The following is a 21634-nucleotide window of genomic DNA, read 5'->3' on the forward strand; positions in this document are numbered from 1 at the left end:
AAATCGATATGAAGGAGTGAATATCATTCTGATTTCACCGATATATTTGTAAAATTGTTGAAATATCAAAACATATTATTTGAGGTCTTTCATTTTTGAATTCCATAAGGTTTCATCAACTCTATTCCTGACCGTGTAAGTGAAAGAAATACAGAAAACATTGGCATAAATTTTCTAGGTGTATCAAATCCGTAATAATTGTACAGAAATAAAGTGACTTAACATAATACATACACAAAAACAAGTTTTATGTGGTATATTCTTTTATAATACACAGTAAAGGTGTGCATTAACACTCCGGGTGCGGGAATTTCTCGCTGCATTGAAGACCTGTTGGTGACCTTCTGCTGTTGTCTGTTCTATGATCGGGTTGTTGTCTCTTTGACACATTCCCCATTTCCATTCTCAATTTTATTAGTCATACTGCATAGTTCATTTGTACTTTTTAACCTACCGTAACTTCCTAATGTATACTGAAATCAAGGTATGTTTTTGCTACTGTTGCCACAGACATTTGAATATTTTTAGACATGATCTGTTGACACTTATTTCTAACGTCGTTATAGTTAATTTTGGTCTCTCTTTTTTTGTACAGTACGACTAAAATATACTTACTTCCTTACTCAAAAACTTTTACATAATGAGCGCATTTTTTGCTATCAATTCTTCTGTCTTTGATTGCATCCGTATTTAATGTCAACATGTTGCAGTAGCCCTTTGAATACAATAGATATTAAGGATATATTTTACATCATATTTAAATGAAAAACATATATTAAATAGTATCTGACTTTATCTACCACACCTTTGACAAGGCATTGTGCCATGCACAACTTTTGATTCCCACAACATAATTAAATTAAATCAAAATAACATCTTTAAAACCAAGATGCAAGTGAGTCTTTTTAATTCAACTGAATTATATTCTCTTAAACGGAAATTGTAATGTTACTTACTTTCAGGACTAGCTATAGACTGGTGGGTAGGACTTGGTATGTTTCATATTATTTGGACACGGGAACATAATTACGTGTGGGATATACTTGAACAACGTAATCCAACATAATACGATGACAAGCTGTCCAACACAGCCAGACTTATCATCGCAACAGTCATTGCAAAAATTCATACACTTGAATGGACTACAGCTATCTTACAAAACAAACTCGTTTCCCTTGGTTTAATAAGAACCTAACTGGTATGGAGTATCAGTAATGGAATTTGCTAAGGGAATTCAAAATTAACAAAAATAATGACATATATTAAAGCAACCTTAGCAAATGGTATACCAGGGTCTCTTGGTAAGTTTACAACCCTTTCTGGAGAATTTTAACATCTATATATTTACACATAACGCTTATATAACATAAAATTGAATAATTTTAATGAATAATCAACATAATGAAATGTTTCCAATAATAATTGTATTATTGCCTACCGGACGACTTTCCATCCGAAACCAACAGATCAGTAGGTAAATAGTTATAGGGAACTGTACAGTTGTCATCAATGAGCAAAACCTATATCGCATAACCAGTTATAAAAGGCATTGAGATCATTAAATCACTGTGTGTAAACAACCCTGGCAAAAAATGTTTGCACGCAATAGTATATTATATCCTGTACGATGACGGACCATCAACAGCCAGAGAAAAGGTCGGATTTCTGTATATGTATTTGTTATTTTTATGATATTGAAGAATATAAATACACATATAACTATTTACGATTGTGAGCTGTAATGTTTTCTACAACCGTTCTAGATCAATGGAGAAATAATTAAAAAGGCACGTCAAAATAATGAATTGAGTGAACCTTGCTTCGAATTTGTTTAATTTCTCGTTAAATTGTGCACATTGTACGAAAAGAAAGATACGCAAAGAAAGATATTTAAATGGTGAATGGAAGACGAGTCACTTTGAGCATCTCAATGTTTGTATTTATGTGCATGGAACGAAGAAATGGGTCATGTGAAAATTGAAGGACTCGGTTTTGTAAATGTGTACAACCCGCTTTCGTCCTGAAATTTAACAAAGCAGGCCCTGTTTTGTCATAGAAAATAATGCATAATCGTATAACATAAATTAAAATCCGTCGTTTAACAGGAGTTTGATGGCCCGTTAAAATGGGTTTCTTTCGGACAACTTATAATTTATTTGAATCTGTAAACGCTTGAATTCCCTTTTTTTTCTTTGTATAAAAACGATTACTTTTACGGCGAAATACAACGAAATGAAGGTTGTAACGTAATTTGAGGTTTAAGCTCTCTATACACGTTTTTTTTAGTAAAATAGTCTCAGGCCATCCAGAAAATGCAATAATGATTATTTTATTAATAATTTTATGAATGAACGGTTCTAAATTTAATCTCTTCATTGTGTAATGATCATCGTAAATTGACAAATGTTTTATATTTTTAGTGACGTTGGTCAAGTTTGTAATTGTCAATATACAAGTCGGATCAAGGAGCCAAGCTTAGCGAGTGGAAAATATTTTGGACGATTTTATGCAAAAAAAATCATTTATAAATCTTGAAAAAACATGAAATAATAATCTTTTATGTCAATAAAGGGGTCGTTCACCTTCTATGACCCCTATATCACCTTCTGATATATCATATCTATATCGTATACCATCTTAAAATTTTATAAGAAACGAGAAAACAGACAAATTGAATGTATGTGAATTGAATTATCATGTTTATTTCCAAAATTCACATTGGTATCATATTTTTTTTAATTAATTAACTTGACTATGATTATAAAGATAAGGAGATGTAGTATGACAGATACTATGAAATGAGACAAAACTCAAAATGACGTGGAAATAAACACCAATAGGACACGATACGAGGCCTTCAACAAGGATCAGAACCAATATCGTATGGTCAGAAATAAAAGTAGCCAACATGACAAAAAATTGAAACAATTCAGCCGAGATTTATGACATAACGAAAAACAAATACGGCACTCAGCAACCATCGGCAACCGACGAATAACTGGCTACTGACTTCGGTTAGGCGCATAAAGAAAATATCACTCTTCTAGTGCGAACATTGATTTTCCTATTAAGTCAATTAAAAAGTATGTTTTAAAATCAGTAGCAATAGTACTTTTATTTGGCTGAAAGTAATATAAATCATAAATTTTTGATATTTTCATTGATTTTAAAAGTACAATGAGACAAAAGAAATAATAGCAATGAAGCAACTGAAAGGAAGACACAAAAAAACATTTCAATTTCCGAGTTAAATTACCGTAATGACGAGAAAAAATGACAAATCAACTTAAAAAATACTTTAAATATTTGGTTTGTTCTAAGCGCTTTTATCGAAAAACGTGGAAGCTATGTGACCAAAAAAGTATAACTAAAATATTAAAATCTAGGGCAAATTCAAAAAAGGGAAGTCCATAAAAACTGACAAAACCAAACGCTATCAATCAACGAACAAGTGAAACAGAGATCTTAAAAGAATAGCCAAATATATCTAAGTTTATATTTGCCCGAGGGAGTTGGATACTTAGTTTCTTGATAAATTTCTAAATCTATCAACGGAGAATTTAAAAGAATTATATTTTAAGACTTGTGAGTAGCTATCTGTGCAATAATTATTACACAATTCAATATCAAATATAAAGAAAATAGCCACAAGGTCAACCGAAACATTCGTTTTGTATAATCTTAAAAGTAAAAAAGTATGTTAAACTAGACGGGGATAAAATGTAAACTGAAGCTTTTGCTTAAATATTTTTAAATTAAAAATATTAGGTCAACTTCTGCACAGAGCGTATTTAGGAAAAATTCTTAACCTACATATCGTTTAACGGTTGAAATGTTAACTATAAGACAAAATATACTATTTACCAAAACGACTACATCAATTATTCTTCAATTAGCCTCTCTTCTTTCTGCTAACATACTCTAAATAAATGTAGCTCTGTATTGGACTGTAAGCATTGGAATGACATACACACAAACACATTTCAAAGTAAAGCAACGTAGTCATGCAGTTCATATTTGTCAAATGTGTTGAAAAGGGAACAAAAATAGGGTGCTTTGGAATGGAAACGTAAGTATGACAATAGTCTTGGTATTCTGGAGTTTTCAAAAAGAATAATAAGGCAAACTGCAGGTTTCAAATCATTCCAGTATTGTATAATTCTTTGGATGCATCCTGCTTCAAATGAGTAAAGAAATATATCAATAAAAAAGAAATGCACAAATTAATTTTTTTTTTAATCGGTGTGATTCCTGGACTGATTTTTGTCTTCCTAAAACCAGACAAATAATGTTCTCTGTGGTTAATTACAATGCAATTATATGTCATGAAAATTAGGAAGTTACAATGAAGAAAAGTCAATTATTACAATACTACTGCGGAGATGAAGTTTTTGATAAGAATTTTCATTTTGTTTTGTTTTAGAGAAATAGCATCTAAGTCACACTAATGAGGTAAACCTTACCTCAGTAATGAACAAGTTCTTCTTCAAATTGTGTTAGAAGAGATTAAGAGGTGTACTTGACAAATTCACCAATATCTAATTTTTGTAAGGAGAATTTCACAGTTTTTGTGTCCAATAAATAAGCAGGAGGTCATCGTTTTCGTCAACGACATAATTTTCGAAGGACAAGTCAGACGTCATTGCCCAAGTAACAACCCTATGGCTAGTAACATGTATGATTTTTAAATGTGCTGTCAATGGCCTGGTGAAACAAAGCGGACAATCAAAACCTTTATTTAGCCATCGGAACCGTTTAAAGTCCCAAAGATGTTGTAATGAGTCTTTTGGAACAATAACGAAATTTTCTTTGAAGTATGACAGCATGATCTTGGTTATTTGAAAGTTTTAATCACGTAAAGCTGTATTCCTTAATTGCTCAATGACAGTGAAGGTGTCAAAATTTGAAAATATCAAGGACTAAAAAGAGATCGTCCAATTAAAAAGGACTCTAGGCCTTCTTATCTAGACGTCTGTAATATAGCGTAGTATCCAACTTCATCTTTCGATATTAAATGGAAACAACACGATATAAATAGTATGCGCCCGTAGCGTTTTTCTGTATTTACCTTCATCAGGAACGCTCGAAGGTGAATATTTGAAAGCCAAGGTTGTATGAGGACCGAAACAATAAAAGACCTATATAACCAAATGGACCTAAAATAGAGAAATAAAACCATCTAAGGTCAATTTTGCCTGAGGGAGTTGAAACCTTAGTTCCTTCATCATTAAAAATTTTATAAACGAACAAATTTAGATTGGTTTGTTACACATTATGTCAGTACCGAAGTACTGACTACTGAGCTAACGATACCGTCAGGGACTGATAGTCAACTAGAAGAGGTATCTTCTCAGTGCTGTAAAAAATGAAAGCAACACACGTTATACATTTTATGCGTCCGAAGCGCTTTTCTGTATTATTCTTTATCAATAATTCAAAAAAATGGATGTTGGTTACCATTATTGAAATACCGATTGTAAGACGAACACAAAATAAAGACACCTTTTTTTAGCTTACTATAAACGGTAAGGGTTTTTTTTCTCGTTGCTTATTTCCGTACAGTGCATTTTAGTTGTTTACTCTATCGTTATGTTGGTCTGTGGTGTTAAGTTAGCGCATTTGCAATATTACAACATGCCTATATTTTTATATCTAGAAATCAACATATGGTATTCAACAAAAACACTCGTTCATTCAATGCCAAGCTTTAAATCGCCTCTCGTCTAAAATAGTCGTGAAAGTGTTTCCATTCACACCCAAATCCTTAAATGAAAAAAGAACCTTTCCAATTTAACAAAAGACAACCTAATACGTGTTTGACGACTTTGGACAGGTCCATGAAAATGTGGTGAGGTTTAATCATCATTTGTTTATATCTCAACCCTTCTCTTTAAATTTCAAAGTAGAGAGAAATTAAAAGTACATACACGTACAATGAAAATTAGAAAGGAAATTGCACTTTAGATCATAACTTCATATTGTTTTAACAGTGGATGGTCGAGGTTAACGATATTTGGATCAATTGACGATATAAACTTTGACTGAAAACAACGAATTAATACACTATATTCCAAATCTACCAGTGTTGTATAGGGGAAATTGTTGACCTTGGTACTGAGATGAATTAGGAGCAATTTTACGATTTTTTTATAATGATTTAAAAACGTTTTTCTATCTACATGATTTGTTCCAGAAGAAGGGAAAAAAATCTTTATTGACAGAATGTTATAGAAAGATATTATTGATCAATATGTAAATGTAGAAAGGTCACAGGGCGGATTGAAGGATTTGTTAACTGTGAAACCTGCTGAAAATAATTACTGTAAATTCAGAAATTATTGCGATTTTGTCATTTTAGACCAAAATGCGATTTTAATTTTTGCGATATTCAGAAAAATCCCGTTGGATTGAAGTATTTGTTAACTGTGAAACCTGCTGAAAGTAATCTATCATCATTATGATTGTCCCATCAGATCAGTAAGGTAGTAAACTATATTTGATCAGCAACAGATATTTTTTCACTTGCACCAAATTTTCAGGAAATTCTTTCCTTATCCCTTTCATAATTGCGTAGTATATTGAAAGCAATGCATCCGAACAGATATTTCAAGTTAATATAAAGGATAAGGAAAATTTTTGTCAAGAGATGTTTGACTTTTCCAAGGAATAAAGACGTTTGTAACATTTGGTTGCAATTGTGAAGCAAGCGAAGGATAGTGGCGGAGTAATATATCTTTCATGTAAGTAGCATCTATGTAGTCAAGGCCCCATTGAGTATAATATTCAGAAGTGTAGTCGTCTGTAAAAAATCTGTCCGCTTCCAATCTTCTTCGAGCCATAATAGTAAAAATTCTAAAGAAAGTGTCGCTAAACCCAAAACCTTCAGGAAGCGGTGATTCGGCAAGTGATCCAATTAGGAAATCAATCAATTCTACGTCATTATTATACATATGACGAAGTTCTTCGGTATGAGTTGGATTTGTGGTGAGATCTTCAAATTTGTTGATCGGTGTCATATGGAACAACCGCCTGAATGCATTGTATCTGAAATGTACATAACAATGGCAGACATAAAACATTTAATACAAGTTACAGTAGTCCATCGAACATATGCTGATTTTCCTATTAATCTGTTTTAACGGGGCATTAGCTAAGGCTAAGTGAAATACTAGTTCGTTTTTAGCAGCCAGTTTGGTTCAGTTTTTTTTCAAAATAAACAAAGAATCATCGCTAATGAATTATTCACTTGCAAGCGAATACTTCGACTTCATTAAATCCGTATTTATGTGAACTTCAATTAAACCCCTAAGCTTCAGAAGGGTAACGCAAGAACTACGCGTGTTCAGCTATCTATTTATATCAATGCTTATGTTTACTCCGGTTTATATGACCGTCGGCAGTCTTCGAAAGGTCACCGCGATGGTTAATTTAGATGGCTTCTAGACTAAAATACACATAAAATGCTGATACATACTGTCGAGTGTATACATCGTAAATTGTTTATCTTAAACTTATTTTTTACTGGATATAAGTTTTAGTTTGTTATAAGTGAAAGATTCAGTCAAATCGGTGAACATGATATATGAATTTGACAGCTGATGCCCTTTAAGCATCTTTTGTTTTAGTAAAAGGACATAATCTTTCTTAGTATCACTTTCAGTCTCCATGGTCATTCCATTTTCCAACCGTTTTGTTTATTTGTGTTTTAACAGGCAAGTAATATTTTGAGTATTTTATCGATCATGTTTAAGTTCCCGGTACATGCAATTCAGAATCATTTCTAGCCATAGCTTATTTTGAATGCATAATAAAAAGTTATCTTTAAAATAATTATAACAAACCGAATACGCGAAAGAACTTAAAAATAAGTATAAGTTTTACTATAATTGTAAAGGGTTGAGATCTCAAAAAACATGTTTAACCCCGCCGCATTTTTGCGCCTGTCCCAAGTCAGGAACCTCTGTCCTTTGTAAGTCTTGTATGATTTCTAATTTTAGTTTCTTATGTATATTTCGGAGTTTAGTATGACGTCCATTATCACTGAACTAGTTTACATTTTTGTTTAGGGGCCAGCTGAAGCTCGCCTCCGGGTGCGGGAGTTTCTCGCCGCATTGAAGACCCATTGGTGGCCTTCGGTTGTTGTCTGCTCTTTGGTCGGGTTGTTGTCTCTTTTACACATTCCCCATTTCCATTCTCAATTTTATGTCATATATTTAAAAAAAATCATTTGAAGCGATCAGCGGACATGTACCCCGCCGCATTTTTTGCGCCTGTCCCAAGTCAGGAGCCTCTGGCCTTTGTAAGTCTTGTATGATTTTTAATTTTAGTTTCTTATGTATATTTCGGAGTTTGGTATGACGTCCATTATCACTGAACTAGTTTACATTTTTGTTTAGGGGCCAGCTGAAGCTCGCCTCCGGGTGCGGGAGTTCCTCGCTGCATTGAAGACCCATTGGTGGCCTTCGGCTGTTGTCTGCTCTATGGTCGGGTTGTTGTCTCTTTTACACATTCCCCATTTCCATTCTTAATTTTTTTTGCATCTATTAAACATACACACCTCGGGATTCCTCTTTCCCTGTCACGTAATATATCGATTGTTGCCATGTCTACTTTTCCTTTTCCATGAGGACTTGTAGTGGGTAGATCAAGATTTCTCAAGAAATTTGGATAGTTGTGGAGAGTCATTGCGCCAGGATAATCATTGCCAAACGTATAGATTAAGTTCTCCATTGAGTTTTCTTCAAAAACTGACTCCGCCTTCTCAAATACTGTATCTTTCATGTTGTATCGGTTAACTATAATATGTGTAATATAGTATAAATAATTAACGTATTTATAAAACTATAAATAAGTACTCCTTATTCTATTACTTGACTTATTTCAGTTTCTCATTGTCTAAAATCTTAGCTAGGTGATGATGGATTGATGTAAAACATGCATTTATAATTATTGTTTAAAAAGTTATATTCTTGAAGAATCAGTTCTTACCTAATTCATCTGTTTGGTGACTTCTTACTTCAAATTCATCTGGCAAAAGTGGATGTAATCTGTATGCGGCAATGAAATCTTGTGTAAGAGAATATGGAACTCCTCTAATGTTTTTCGGGTTTCCTAAATCAGATAAAATAAGTTTTGTAACATTTGTGAAATATATGTACTAGATCTACAAACAACCTATATAAATCATACTGTTTCTTTGTCTTAGTTAAAATTGACCACAATATGACCAATTGAAGCATACTATTTGGCAAATACGATTTCTATTTTATTTTCCATAAGATGAAAAGATGAAAATAGAAAAAATGAAAAATGACTAAAACAATAAAAAAGTGTTTACTGTGGTCATGTTATTTACCAGATGTTTTCATTAGGGATATATAAATGTGAAGCTTTCGTGGTCGCCATGTACAACAGGTGATAACCAACAACATGTTAAGTTTAACTCTTAATTACAGAGGAAATAATCTAAACTGACCAAAATATTGCCTCTGACGGCAATGGTGTTGGGAATTCCTTAACTAAAAACAAACGTTTAAATCCACATGTATAACTCTCCCATATGTCCACACAACGTATGTTAGTTTAGCATTATTACTGGTTTTGTCACGTCCCTACTTTTGACAGTAACAAATGGATGTGTTGGAATTGTTTGACGGCGATGCAGGCGTAGCAGAAGATTATTATCTCGTCACGATCCTTTTTCAGCTAGGGCGAATTCAAATGTTCTACATTACTATTTATGAAAATAGGAGATGTGATATGATTATGTCAATGAACTATAATTCATTCTACAGCCTCCAACAGTGGACAAAACACAAAACGTATACAATTAGACATAACACCAAAAACCCCCGACACATGCGATGTCATTATTGCTTCAGTGTTTGAAAACACAGGAACTCAGTTAGTGGATATATATTTGATTTGTTTTTTAGAATTATTGTAATTCTTTATGAATTTTATTTGTTTTTCTTATTTCTTGTTTATTTGTATTAAATGATTATCGTTGGCACCAACATTTGTATGTTTACTAGCAATGTGCAGTTGAAAAAGTGTTTTTAACCAGACTTAACATGCCTCCTTTATTTTACAGTAACCTTTAAAGATTCCAACAGCCGAAAAAACGCAAGAAAATGATATGAGCCTCCATTTTATATACATTCTTTGTTGTTTTCTTTTCTTTTAATTGTTGGTAATTTGTTTGATATATTCTGGTAGTTTTTCACATACAAAGACTTGTATAAAAAGTACTAGAATGCTTACCTACAGCTCCCGGTTCGCCATTAGCAAACTGTGGAAATTGTTTGGTTAACCATGTTGCTAAGGTTGCATTTCCTCTTGCAATCTCAATAGGACTTACTCCATACCAGTTAGACTTTAACCCCAACTTAGCAACATCATTGTGCAGGATAGCAGTTGTCCATTCTAGCGTATGAATTTTAGCAATTACTGCAGCAATTATGAGCCTAGCCGTGTTATGCAACATTTTATCATTCCAAGTTGGATTTCGTTCTTTAAGCATATCACATACGTAATTATGTTCTCGCGTCCAAATTACATGAAATATACCTAGTCCTACCCACCAATTTAAGGAACTTCCTAAAATTAAGATCATGAGTATAATGTTATAAAATTCACATTTTCAGGAATGTAAATTTGTTGTACATAATGGTTAAAATATAAGATTAATAATCATTGTTCAAAATGTGTATGTTTGCTATCTCTTTTGTGGCATTTTTGTAAGTTTCTTAACAGTTGTTGAGCCGATTATTGTATCTAAGTTAAAATTATAGAATTGTAGAAAAGAAGATCGGGATTTTATACGTACAGCTTGAACCATGACGCATTGTACACCCGTGATTGATCAGGAACTATCATTTAAACTTTTTTCATTTGATATTCAGCAAGTATTTCCAATTCGGGCCTTTATGAGGTTTTAAGCAAGGGTCTTCATTCTTTATTCTGAATTCTTTAATTTAGTGGGACATTATCCATTTTTTTTTATATTTGACAATTATTCCATATTTTATTTTCTATTTTAGCTTGCCATTATTCCCTAATCTTTTTTTTTTTTTTGGTACATTTTTTCTAGATATTCGTTATTCATTTGATTGGCTTATTTTTCTCCCCACCATTATTCGCCATTCTGTAACCCCGCCCACACCATGGGAAGTAAGTTCTAGATTTGTTGGCGATAAACAAATACATACCCGTAATAGGCAATCCAGTCGATGGATCAATCGGTAGACGGTCTTTTGAAGTTAGTTTTAATTTGCCGTCTTTTCTTGTGCGGATACGACGATTTATTTGTTTGGTAATTCCGTATAACTGTGATGAATCCCACCAGTGAGTAACAGTATTTTGGTATGTATCGTAATCTTTAGAATTTCTGCAGCTATCTCGTCTGGTCATAGGTATGTCCATTGTATCATAGAAATCTGGATCATCATCTCGAATAGGAACCTTTAAATGTCTACAAATATACGATGCAACTTAATGTCATGATTCTTAAATTAAAAGTCAAATTTGATTAAGGCGGATTTGACATTTATCGGGCAAGACACATCTCATATAGATATCTTAAAAATTAGATTTTTTTTTCATTTTTCGGATTTCTATTTAAATATCACTATCCCAAATCTTTTCCGATGTTAAAACAATATCATGATTTAAAAGTTTAAAGTCAAGTTTGATTTTGACTACTTTGGCAGTTACCGTATAGGACTAATTCCCAATAATTATCTTAGATACTTATACTTTTTCATAATTACTTAAGTACCACTTCAATGAATCTTTTTGCTTTCACACATTTTCATGATCTATACAGGTTATCGTAGATATTTTCAAATTGCACGACAATACTAACATACCACTCGACAGAATCTTTTTCAATTCTTACAAAATTCAAGAACAATAAAACTACAAAAAAAGCGTTTGAATTTGACAGAATTGACATTTATTTTACTGATTAATAATTAAGCCCCTGAATTTAATTTGAACTTGGAATATTTTCCCTGGGTGATAATAAATATTCCACTTGACTAATCTTTTAAAGACAATATCATTATCATTTACAATAATATGCAAATTCAATTTTGACAGAATAGACATATTTTTAAGAGTATGCTGTAAGTGGGGGTATATGTAATCTCAAGATCAAATGAATCTGGTTGTACTGTTGTTGAAAATGATTTTTCAATGCTCCTGTTATTTGATTAAAAAAAAAGTTACGCTAAAAATAGCCGTTTCTTTTTGGAAACAAATGTTACAATAAGGCATTACACTTTTTTCACAGACTAGAGTTCCAGAGAGTGTTAGAAAAACTTATTAAAAAAAAAATAAGATTATGTGCTCGAACTCAATCACTTAGCTTTAAACACATTTCTTGGTATTTAATATATTTTTGTTAGTTTGTAAGGTTTCCCCTTCACTTCTATTTCGGTAACTTTCCTTTTCCTCAGCTTAATTAAAAATTAAACGTTTTCTAAAATATATACCTGCGCCTGTCGTTTTTGCCACTGTCAAACCAATCGTGGGTCATAAACTGTATCCATCCGGCTACAAGGATATTAACAATGGTTACAGGAATAAAGGTCTTCCTCTTCATCAATGTACGACTTATGTCACGTGGATTAGGGTTGTACAAATTCGTCTCATCTCTAACTGTGGCATTTAGGGGAACATTTCTGCCTTAATTGAAAGAAACAAAATTGTGTTTATATTTCTGAAACGGTAGAACTATGTACCAATGACGAAACAACTAATTTCAGTTTATAATTGGTGGTTGCTGTGTGTCTAGTAAGCAATGTTATGAATATATTAACACTAGAAAAAGTTAAAAGCAATCTTACCAACTAAGTAGATACCTAGTCACTAGAACATAGGAATGGATTAAGTCAATCTGATTAAAATACTGATCCACATTGACTCGCGTGCTTGTATGAGCATAGCGAAATCAGAGAACTATGTTTTAATAAGATTGGGATTAAGTGAGAAAACAAATATCCGTTGAAACGAATGTAAAGTAAAAGTATTTATACAAACCGAAAGCACACATTTTCTGAACTTTCAGGAATGACGCTATGCTCAAATTAAAGGAAATGTAGTTTATACTGCGCAAATTGTGATCTACTCGCACATGCATATCTCCTCTTAAAAACTAAAATCTTTTTCATCGTTTCATCTACTTGATTGGAGGTATACAAGTTCGAAAAGAGTGAAAACGAAATTTGTTACAATATAAGTAATTATGAGAATCCGTACTAATAACTCACCAAAACGATAATAAAGACTTCCCGATGCTGGATTTTCAAAATCGTTACATAGTCCATCCAATCGTCTTGATTTATTGCGACGCTTGGAACAACCATATCTAACCTTTCTTCCTAGTTTCCCTGAAGAAATAAAGTATTCGGTGCAAGTCGAGTACTACAAATAAAACAAAGGGATAAACTACAAAGCAGTCTTTTCTATTTATCAACAGGTATTGGGGGATTTCTAGAAAATTATAGTTATTATGCCAATACTAGTATATGAAGGAAAACAAAACAGAAAAAGACAGAGTATACGAGCAATTTGTGCCAAAGGGAGTATAAATTCATTTTGTCAGGAAGTGTTTTTAAACAAAATACCAATCTTTGGATCCAAGCAGTTTCTAAGTCGTCTATGACCGTAGGATTGTTCTGTGCTCTCTGTGTAACTGTCAATTAAATTTTCCTGTTGCAGTTTTGCTTGTGATGACGCTATAGAGAGTACGTCATATGGATATGGATACTGCCACCAATTAGAAGATACTAAAATAAAATGTGCATCATTCAGTATAAGTCTATATATTTCTATATATAACGTCTAGACAATAGTCAACAATCGTTCTTACAGGGGTGTCGGATCGTTTAGGGATTGACCAACGATATAAAAGAAAAGGAGGGTATGGCTTTTTCCTCAAAAAATATTGTGATCCCCAATTTGATGAAATATATTGAGGTCAAACTGATGACAAAAAAATTGTTCAGAATCCAGATTTTTCCCATACCTTATAGTGTCCAAAAACTAAATAAAAATGTTCACACTTTGCGCGAAAAGAAGATTCTGACTCAGACAATAAAACCATCAATCAATATGAGCAGACTAAATAAAAAAAATATTGAAATCATACAAATTAAACATCGAAAATCGTATTTAATCTTAACAACACAGCGGGTTGTCACAGAAGCCTTCAACGGAAGAAATCAGACATCATAAATTCCGGTGTTCTTCAGTGACCAGTACTGGGACCAAGCCTCTTTTTTTTCTGTATCAACGACATGCCAGACAACATTTCGTCAACAGTGAGGCTACATGTATTTGTAGATGACATCTTTTCTGTTCTTACTGTCTCATCAGAAAGCAACCAACAGTTTATAAAAAGATCTCAACAAACTAGTCACATGGGAAGAAATATGGATGATGCAGTTCCATCCCGATAAATATGTAGTCCATCCAATCAATAAAAAGAAAGAAACAATTCACAAAAGTATATGCTCCATGGACATAACTTAAAACATGTATCATCAGAAAAAATCTTGGAGACACCAAAACATCTGACCTAAAGTGGGGAGCTCATATAAACAGGACAATAGTATCCCTTAAACGAAACTTGAATACAGCAAACAGTCAGATCAAGGAAAAGGCAAATAGAGCATTAGTAATACCGCCAGTTTAATATGCAAATTAAGAATGGGATCCTCACCTACAAAGGGACGAGCATAAGCAAGAAATGATTCCAAGAACGTCAACAAGGTATGTAACAAATAGGTATCACAACACATCATCATTTTAATTCATGCTACACCAGCTTCAACGACCAACACTAGAGGAGAGAAGAAAGAACGCCAGGTTAACCCTGCTGAGCAAAATTTCAAACGAGGCAGTTGTGATTGGTATTGGTGACAACTTATACCACCAGACAGATTATCAAGACATACCAACGTTTACTTTTTTCTAAATATAAAATAAGAGATTGGAGCATCTTACCCGCCTTGGTGACGATACAAAAATTCCTTGATTCGTTCAAGAGACTATTTCATGCACATGTTTTGATTTTCACCATGTATAAACGTTATCTACAGCACAAATTTCACTTTTCTTTCCGTTAAAAATAATTTTCGACCTGTTGATTTAAACAAGCGTACATCAAACAGTGACATTATAGCCAACCTTATGACGGTGGTCACTTAGTGGTAGAAGAATCTTTTAATACAGCTTGAGTGTCCAGAATATTTGTCAAACCAAAATTCAAAATAGGACTGAAATTTCGATTTTGATGAATGTGCATTTTATGTTGATTTCAAATCAGTCGGTTAACGTCTGTCGAATTTCCGTTTCTTTTATATTTTCCACTCGAATAGTAAGTACATTATTGCATAATACAATTTTCACGAAACCAAACACAATTATTTTTTATTTTTATAATTGCCATATGTTACAAGAAGAGGCGGTAGAAAATATTTAAGCACATTGATTACATAGAAGTTGTTTACTCGTCCCTGAGAGAAAATATAGAATGTCTTATTATATAATAAGTATTCACTGTGGTTGAAAAAAAGATAACAAATCAAAATTTTACATTATGTACACGAAATATAACAATACTATCATATTACAGTTTAGCGAAACATTTGACAAGTGAACTGATAATGAACAGCATTCTTGTCGAGAACGTTCAAAGCACTAAATAAACATGAGTATGAAAAAATTTCGTTTTTAAAAATTCCTATATTTTAAAAGATTTGTTAAAACAGTCTTGGTATACTACTCTATCGATCTCTCAAAAATTGATTAATTAAAAGTCTAAACTTTGAAAACTTTGAAGACGCACTCGCTGTAAAAGAGGGGCGAAAGATACCAAAGGGACAGTCAAATTCATAGATCGAAAATAAACTGACAACGCCATGGCTAAAAAAGAAAAAGACAAACAGACAAATAATAGTACACAAGACACAACATAGAAAACTAAAGACTAAGCAACACGAACCCCACCGAAAACTGGGGGTGATATCAGGTGCTCCGGAAGGGATCCTGCTCCACGTGTGCCACCTGTCGTGTTGCTTATGTTATTACAAATCCGGTAAATAGTCTAATTCGGTAGGTCACATTCGTTCACCGATTTGACATAAATTCTCATATTTGATTTTTAACATTCTAAAATGTATATTCAAATTACAATAAGTCTGAAATAAACAATAAGCACTTCATGTACTCGATAATGTATATCAGTATTTCAGTCTAGATGCCATCTAATAACTTTCGAGATGACCACCGGAGACTGTCGATCGACATAAACATAAATATAAATAAATAGCGACCTCGTGGAATTGGATTTTTCTAGGTATGTTCGATTTCATTTTATAGGTTAAATAAAAAGTTAATTATCGTTTTTACCTGTAAAAGAATGATTTTTTTTCTGTGTGTGAATCGAATGAATCAACAAATGGTTCACCTTTGTTTTTTACTTTCAATGTTGACTTCCTTTTCCTTTTAATGGCTGATCACGATTCATACATGCGTACCCAATCTTTAACTGTTGGGTTTAATTGAAGGTCACATGAATACGGGTTCAATGAGGTCGAATTATTCACTTGCAAGTGAGTAATTCAACAGCAATGTTCCTTTGCTTATTTTGACAAATTTGAACCAAAATTGGTTGCTAAAAACGAATTATTATTTTATCATTTCACTTATATTAATGATTGAACCAAACAAAATCATATTCTAGTTTTTTTAAATCTCGTAGCAAGTGCCCCTTTAAGATGCAGCAGCTACGAAAGTCACCCTCTTGAATTTTTGAAAGCCGTGAAAACGAAGAAACTTTATCATGTTAATAGAAATAAAAAAAAAATATACTTCGTGTCATTTTCATGTTTCTAATAATCACAATAAAGAACAAATCCAATGTTTTGTCATCTGTTAGACTAGAGCTAATTCATTATGCATAAATAAACTCTCCGGTCAGGACGATATCCTGTCCCATCTTGTAGCATCGAGTTCACAAATACAAAAAGCAATAGCTTTTTAGTTTCACCAATAAATTTTAATTGAAATTAATTTTTTTAAATAAAATTTTTTTTTAAAGTGTGTTGGACAATTGACTTATAGTCTCTGTTCTAAAGGTTTTGCATATTTTCATACTTAATCTTATTATTTAGAAAACAGAATATGCAAACACGTCTTGTAGAATTAGAAATTGCCCGTTCTTGACCTTTAATTATGTTCATCGTGACAGATATTGTACTGTAGATATATTTGACTACCGGGCAAAAAAGATGTTACAGATGATATGCATTCGAAAGATAAATGATTCAGCCATATGCAAGGTTGGTGCATTTAAAATGATATTTTATTGTTAATGCCACTCAACTAAATAGATAACCTCATTTTTTCTTATACTATCATACTTTGTGTTTAAAGAGACGAGACAATCCTAAAAGCATTCCCTTGCTCCATGAAAATGGATATCAGAAATGTCTTTTTTAAATATAGATAGACTATTAGTTTTTGAAATGTATTTGATAAATAGACATTACAAGTTTACAATATGTTAAAGTGAATAAAAGACATATGTACTGAAATGATGAAAACAATTTACTTATTTTTGCATAATACGTTTGTTTGATATCTGCTGTAACATAATTGCTGTTTTTCTACATAAAAAGATATTTTTCACATCTATAGTCACAATAATGTGCATTGGTAGGGTAACATGTGAACTAGAACGTAAATATTCCGGCTTCGCTTGTCCGCCTTACACAAAACAGGGTTCCCATTCACAACACATTTATAAGTTTTTGTCCTGATGTGTCTTTAATACTTGTCACAGGAAGTCATTACATTGGTCAGTCAAGTAATATGATGTTGTTTTGTCGTACTGAGGTTCTTTCAGTTTCCTCATATTTTTACTTTTTCCATTTATTAGTTTTTCATTTTCCCTAAATTTTTTGAAACCTTCTTACCTCGTAAATTTATTGGGAACTGCTTCATTGTTAATGATGTAGTCTTTTTCAATGCATTATTTAAACTAAAAAATTGCTAATTTCACAATTTCCCTGAATTAAATCAGATAATCTGTAAATAAAATCTTAACTATTTCAATCTGTAAATAAAATCTTAATTATTTCAATCTGTAAATAAAATCTTAATTATTTCAATCTGTAAATATAATCTTAATTATTTCAATCTGTAAATAAAATTTTATTTATTGCAATCTGTAAATAAAATCTTTATTATTTCAATCTGTAAATAAAATCTAAGATTATTTCAGTGATTTTGTAAAATTCCTATTCAAAATCAGGGATTTAATAACTTCTATAGCCAGTTCTGCAATTTTATAAAAAAAAGGTCTGATATTTCAGGGAGTTTACAAATTCCATGATTACACAAATGCACTCTAACATTTACATGTACATGTTAGGTCGTCGAAGTTTTAAAATATTACGCAAAAAAATATATTACCAAAAATAGCACATCTTGCAATCTTTCTGATTTTTATGGGGTACAAATGGACATCTGTGTGAAATGCATTGAAAATACATGATTAGAGCTATTCAGTATCGAAGAAATATTAATTGAGTCCAATTTTACAGACATGATTACAAAGGATTGATTGCAACTTTGAGGCTAAACATGTTAGATTTAGGAGAAACGTATAATAATGAACCAATAGATTGTTCTTAATAAAAAAAAACACAATCTACATCTGGAGTGTATCTTTCATTAAAAGGACATATACACTGACTTTATATACTCGTTTTTCCTGCGTGTGTTTGTGTAAAACTGAAATTCTGTTTCAAAATATATTTTATGTTTTTCCCGTCGTGTATATGCATGAAATATTTGCCACTGGATCTACACCAACAACCAATCAACCATGTAAGCATCCAATCCAATTAATCAATCGATAACTTTATATGTGAAAATGACGCGAGTTTTCCACATGATAATCTTGTTTATCTAATTATAATTCAATAGTCGAAGTGAAATCATGTAAACTTTAATATTAAAGGTTGTATTTAAACTGTGATGCTGATTTCAATGGCGATTAAACCACAAGTCTCATGTTATGCAGTTTGCTATACACGTGTAATAGCACAATATGATTTGTGAGGAATTTGACATTGCAGTCTCTGTAATAATTATTTTATTCCAATTATCAATCAATCAGTTAGTATGAGAATCTTCGCAGGACATCAAACTGTGAAATTATTCTGTGTCGATATGCTCATAAGCGTCACTACTTTAAACTTTAACATCTGTTGCAAATCTTGAGGTCAAATTTGTTAAAGGTTCCTGTCTGGTGAATGTTATCTTAGTGTAGTGTCAGCAGACTGTAGATTCAATAATAAATTTTGTCACGGAACCATTGCTACTAAACAAATACGGTGTAAATGTAAAATATTTATTATGAATATTACACTAAATAAAATGACAACGTATTTTCTGTACTAAATATGTAAAACATATTAAATTGTTTGGCCTTGGGAAATCTCTCAACTAAATAATTTATGTGTAAACAGGCAGCATGCTTGTACATAATTGTTAAAATACAGCACAAAAGATGCATAATCCTATACAGTATCTCTGTAATAATTTTGCTCCAGAACTTTGTCAGGAAGCGATTCTTTCGTGGAAAGTACATCAGCTGACAAGCCACTACGCTCAACATGAACAACACAACTGACAAAAGAATGACAAAGCGAAGCTTCATCTGACGGCCTATGCGTGGCAGTGGACCAGCCCCCGCGTGACGGTGGGCTACAATGTTTTAAGGTGTTGAGTTGAGGTTGGAGATGTTAAATGAAAAATACTTAGAAAATGAATGAAAATTATGAATGATAAGTGAAATATTTGAAAAGGTGCCAAGAAACTCTGACGAAATAGTGATTAGAAATCAGATGAGTCCCCAAGTATTTAGAATGAGTAATCCCCCGGGATCACCTTCAATAAGTCAACGAATAACACAATAATAAGGTAAATACAAGAAACAAAATATACATATAAAGCAACCATTCAGTTCTCCTGTCCATAAATTCGAAGTTGACTATAATATAATCAATGATAAATAGATTCAACAAGCTGCTGTTGTGCATATTTTATAGGGGTTGGTTGGGTGCGAATATAACGCACATAGCAATCTGAAGACCAACGACTAACGTTTTACTCATGTGATCCTCTATGTTAGCTTGACCAGCTGCGGTTCCAGCACCTATTCTAAATGAATGACCTGAAAAGTTTTTAGGATCATAACCGCATAACTCTAGAAATTGTCTGATTTTTGTTATAAAGAATTTTCTTTCCATGGCTAAATTGCCAATTGATACAAAAAGAGGGTCAGTGTTTTGATAAGACGATATAAACGTTTTCCTGATCTCTAAATATTTAACAGCTGTGAATAATCAACTCGTCTATAAACCATGATTATACAATTCTATAATCTACCATTCAAACGTCAATTACTATGTATTGTATATAGTTAAAAAAGGGAATCAGTTGTAACTGTTAACATAATACCATTTTCATTATACAACTATATGAATGTCCAAGGTTGTAATTTTGTACAAAGGCAATACAAAGTCGTTGCTTGATTTTCAAACACATTTTTCAAACACAGTTCGTACAATTTAGCTTATTACGAAGTATTTTTACTGTGTAACATGCTGTTTGTTTTATTACTTTCTTATGTAAGCATTTTCCAAAAGATAAATTGAAATGTGTTATCTGATCCCCTCATTTTAGCCAAATTTTATATATACATAAAGTAAGATTTTAGTATAATAAACGCTATTAATCATTATCGATTCGAATGCAAAATGCTAATTTCAGGGGAAAATTTAAATATTGGCTGAAAGCCTTCGAATGCTGCATGTATTTTTATAATTATAAAGAGAGTTTCGCATTGAATATTTTATATCATTTATTCTTAAATCTGCTGAAGATATCGCTATCCTAAAAACTAATTAAAACATATTGTCATCATCTGTTCTGTTGAATTTTATTCTATTTTGAATAAGAAATACAAGAAAATAATGTGATAAAAATGGTTCTTACCTGTAGGTATTGCAAAAACATAATTATTTACAGATATAATAGTCAACAGACACCATAGGTATCTGTACATGTTGTTGACTGTTTGATCAGAATGAAATTGGATATTCTGCATTTTATTGTTGTTTTTAAATACGACAAATGACTAATCGGTTGACATTAATTCGATCAACATTATGTTTCCCGTTCGGAAAAACAAGCCTAGTTTAATTCCTTTACTTTTTCCGTTTGCTTACTTGAAACGGAACTCCAATCATTTGTTGATTTCCGACAATTGCTTTATAAAACAACTATTAACGTTGAGTAGACAAACGTGTAACGACAAATAAGCACCCTTCCAAATAGGACACTTTAATGATTAGCACGTTTCGCACAAAGAACGAAATAGCTAACATATTCGCGAGGACAGTTATAAAGAAGGCAAAGAACAGTAAAATTTATCTCAGCGGTTACAAAGCACTTCTTGGAAATTAATTTTATAATAACTAAAACAAAATGCCCACAGTCACTTTTATATAGTGAATAGCATTTTGATGTTCTTACACAATGTATTTAACAG

At 32.2% G+C, this 21634-nt stretch overlaps 1 protein-coding gene across 1 annotated transcript in view; it reads right to left on the reverse strand.

Moving 5' to 3' along the window:
* Positions 1-21190, reverse strand: part of LOC127699265 (uncharacterized) — a 40558-nt gene extending 19368 nt beyond the window's left edge. The window contains exons 1-3 of the mRNA XM_052203016.1: positions 21079-21190; positions 13632-13793; positions 13275-13394 (exon numbers count right to left, since the gene is read on the reverse strand). Of these exons, the coding sequence (XP_052058976.1) occupies positions 13275-13394; positions 13632-13793; positions 21079-21190 (394 nt within the window). The remainder of the gene's footprint in view (positions 1-13274; positions 13395-13631; positions 13794-21078) is intronic.
* Between the last annotated feature and the right edge of the window lie 444 nt (positions 21191-21634).

This window comes from Mytilus californianus, unplaced genomic scaffold, assembly GCF_021869535.1.
Source record: "Mytilus californianus isolate M0D057914Y unplaced genomic scaffold, xbMytCali1.0.p SCAF_4, whole genome shotgun sequence".
Classification (NCBI taxonomy): Eukaryota; Metazoa; Mollusca; class Bivalvia; order Mytilida; family Mytilidae; genus Mytilus; species Mytilus californianus.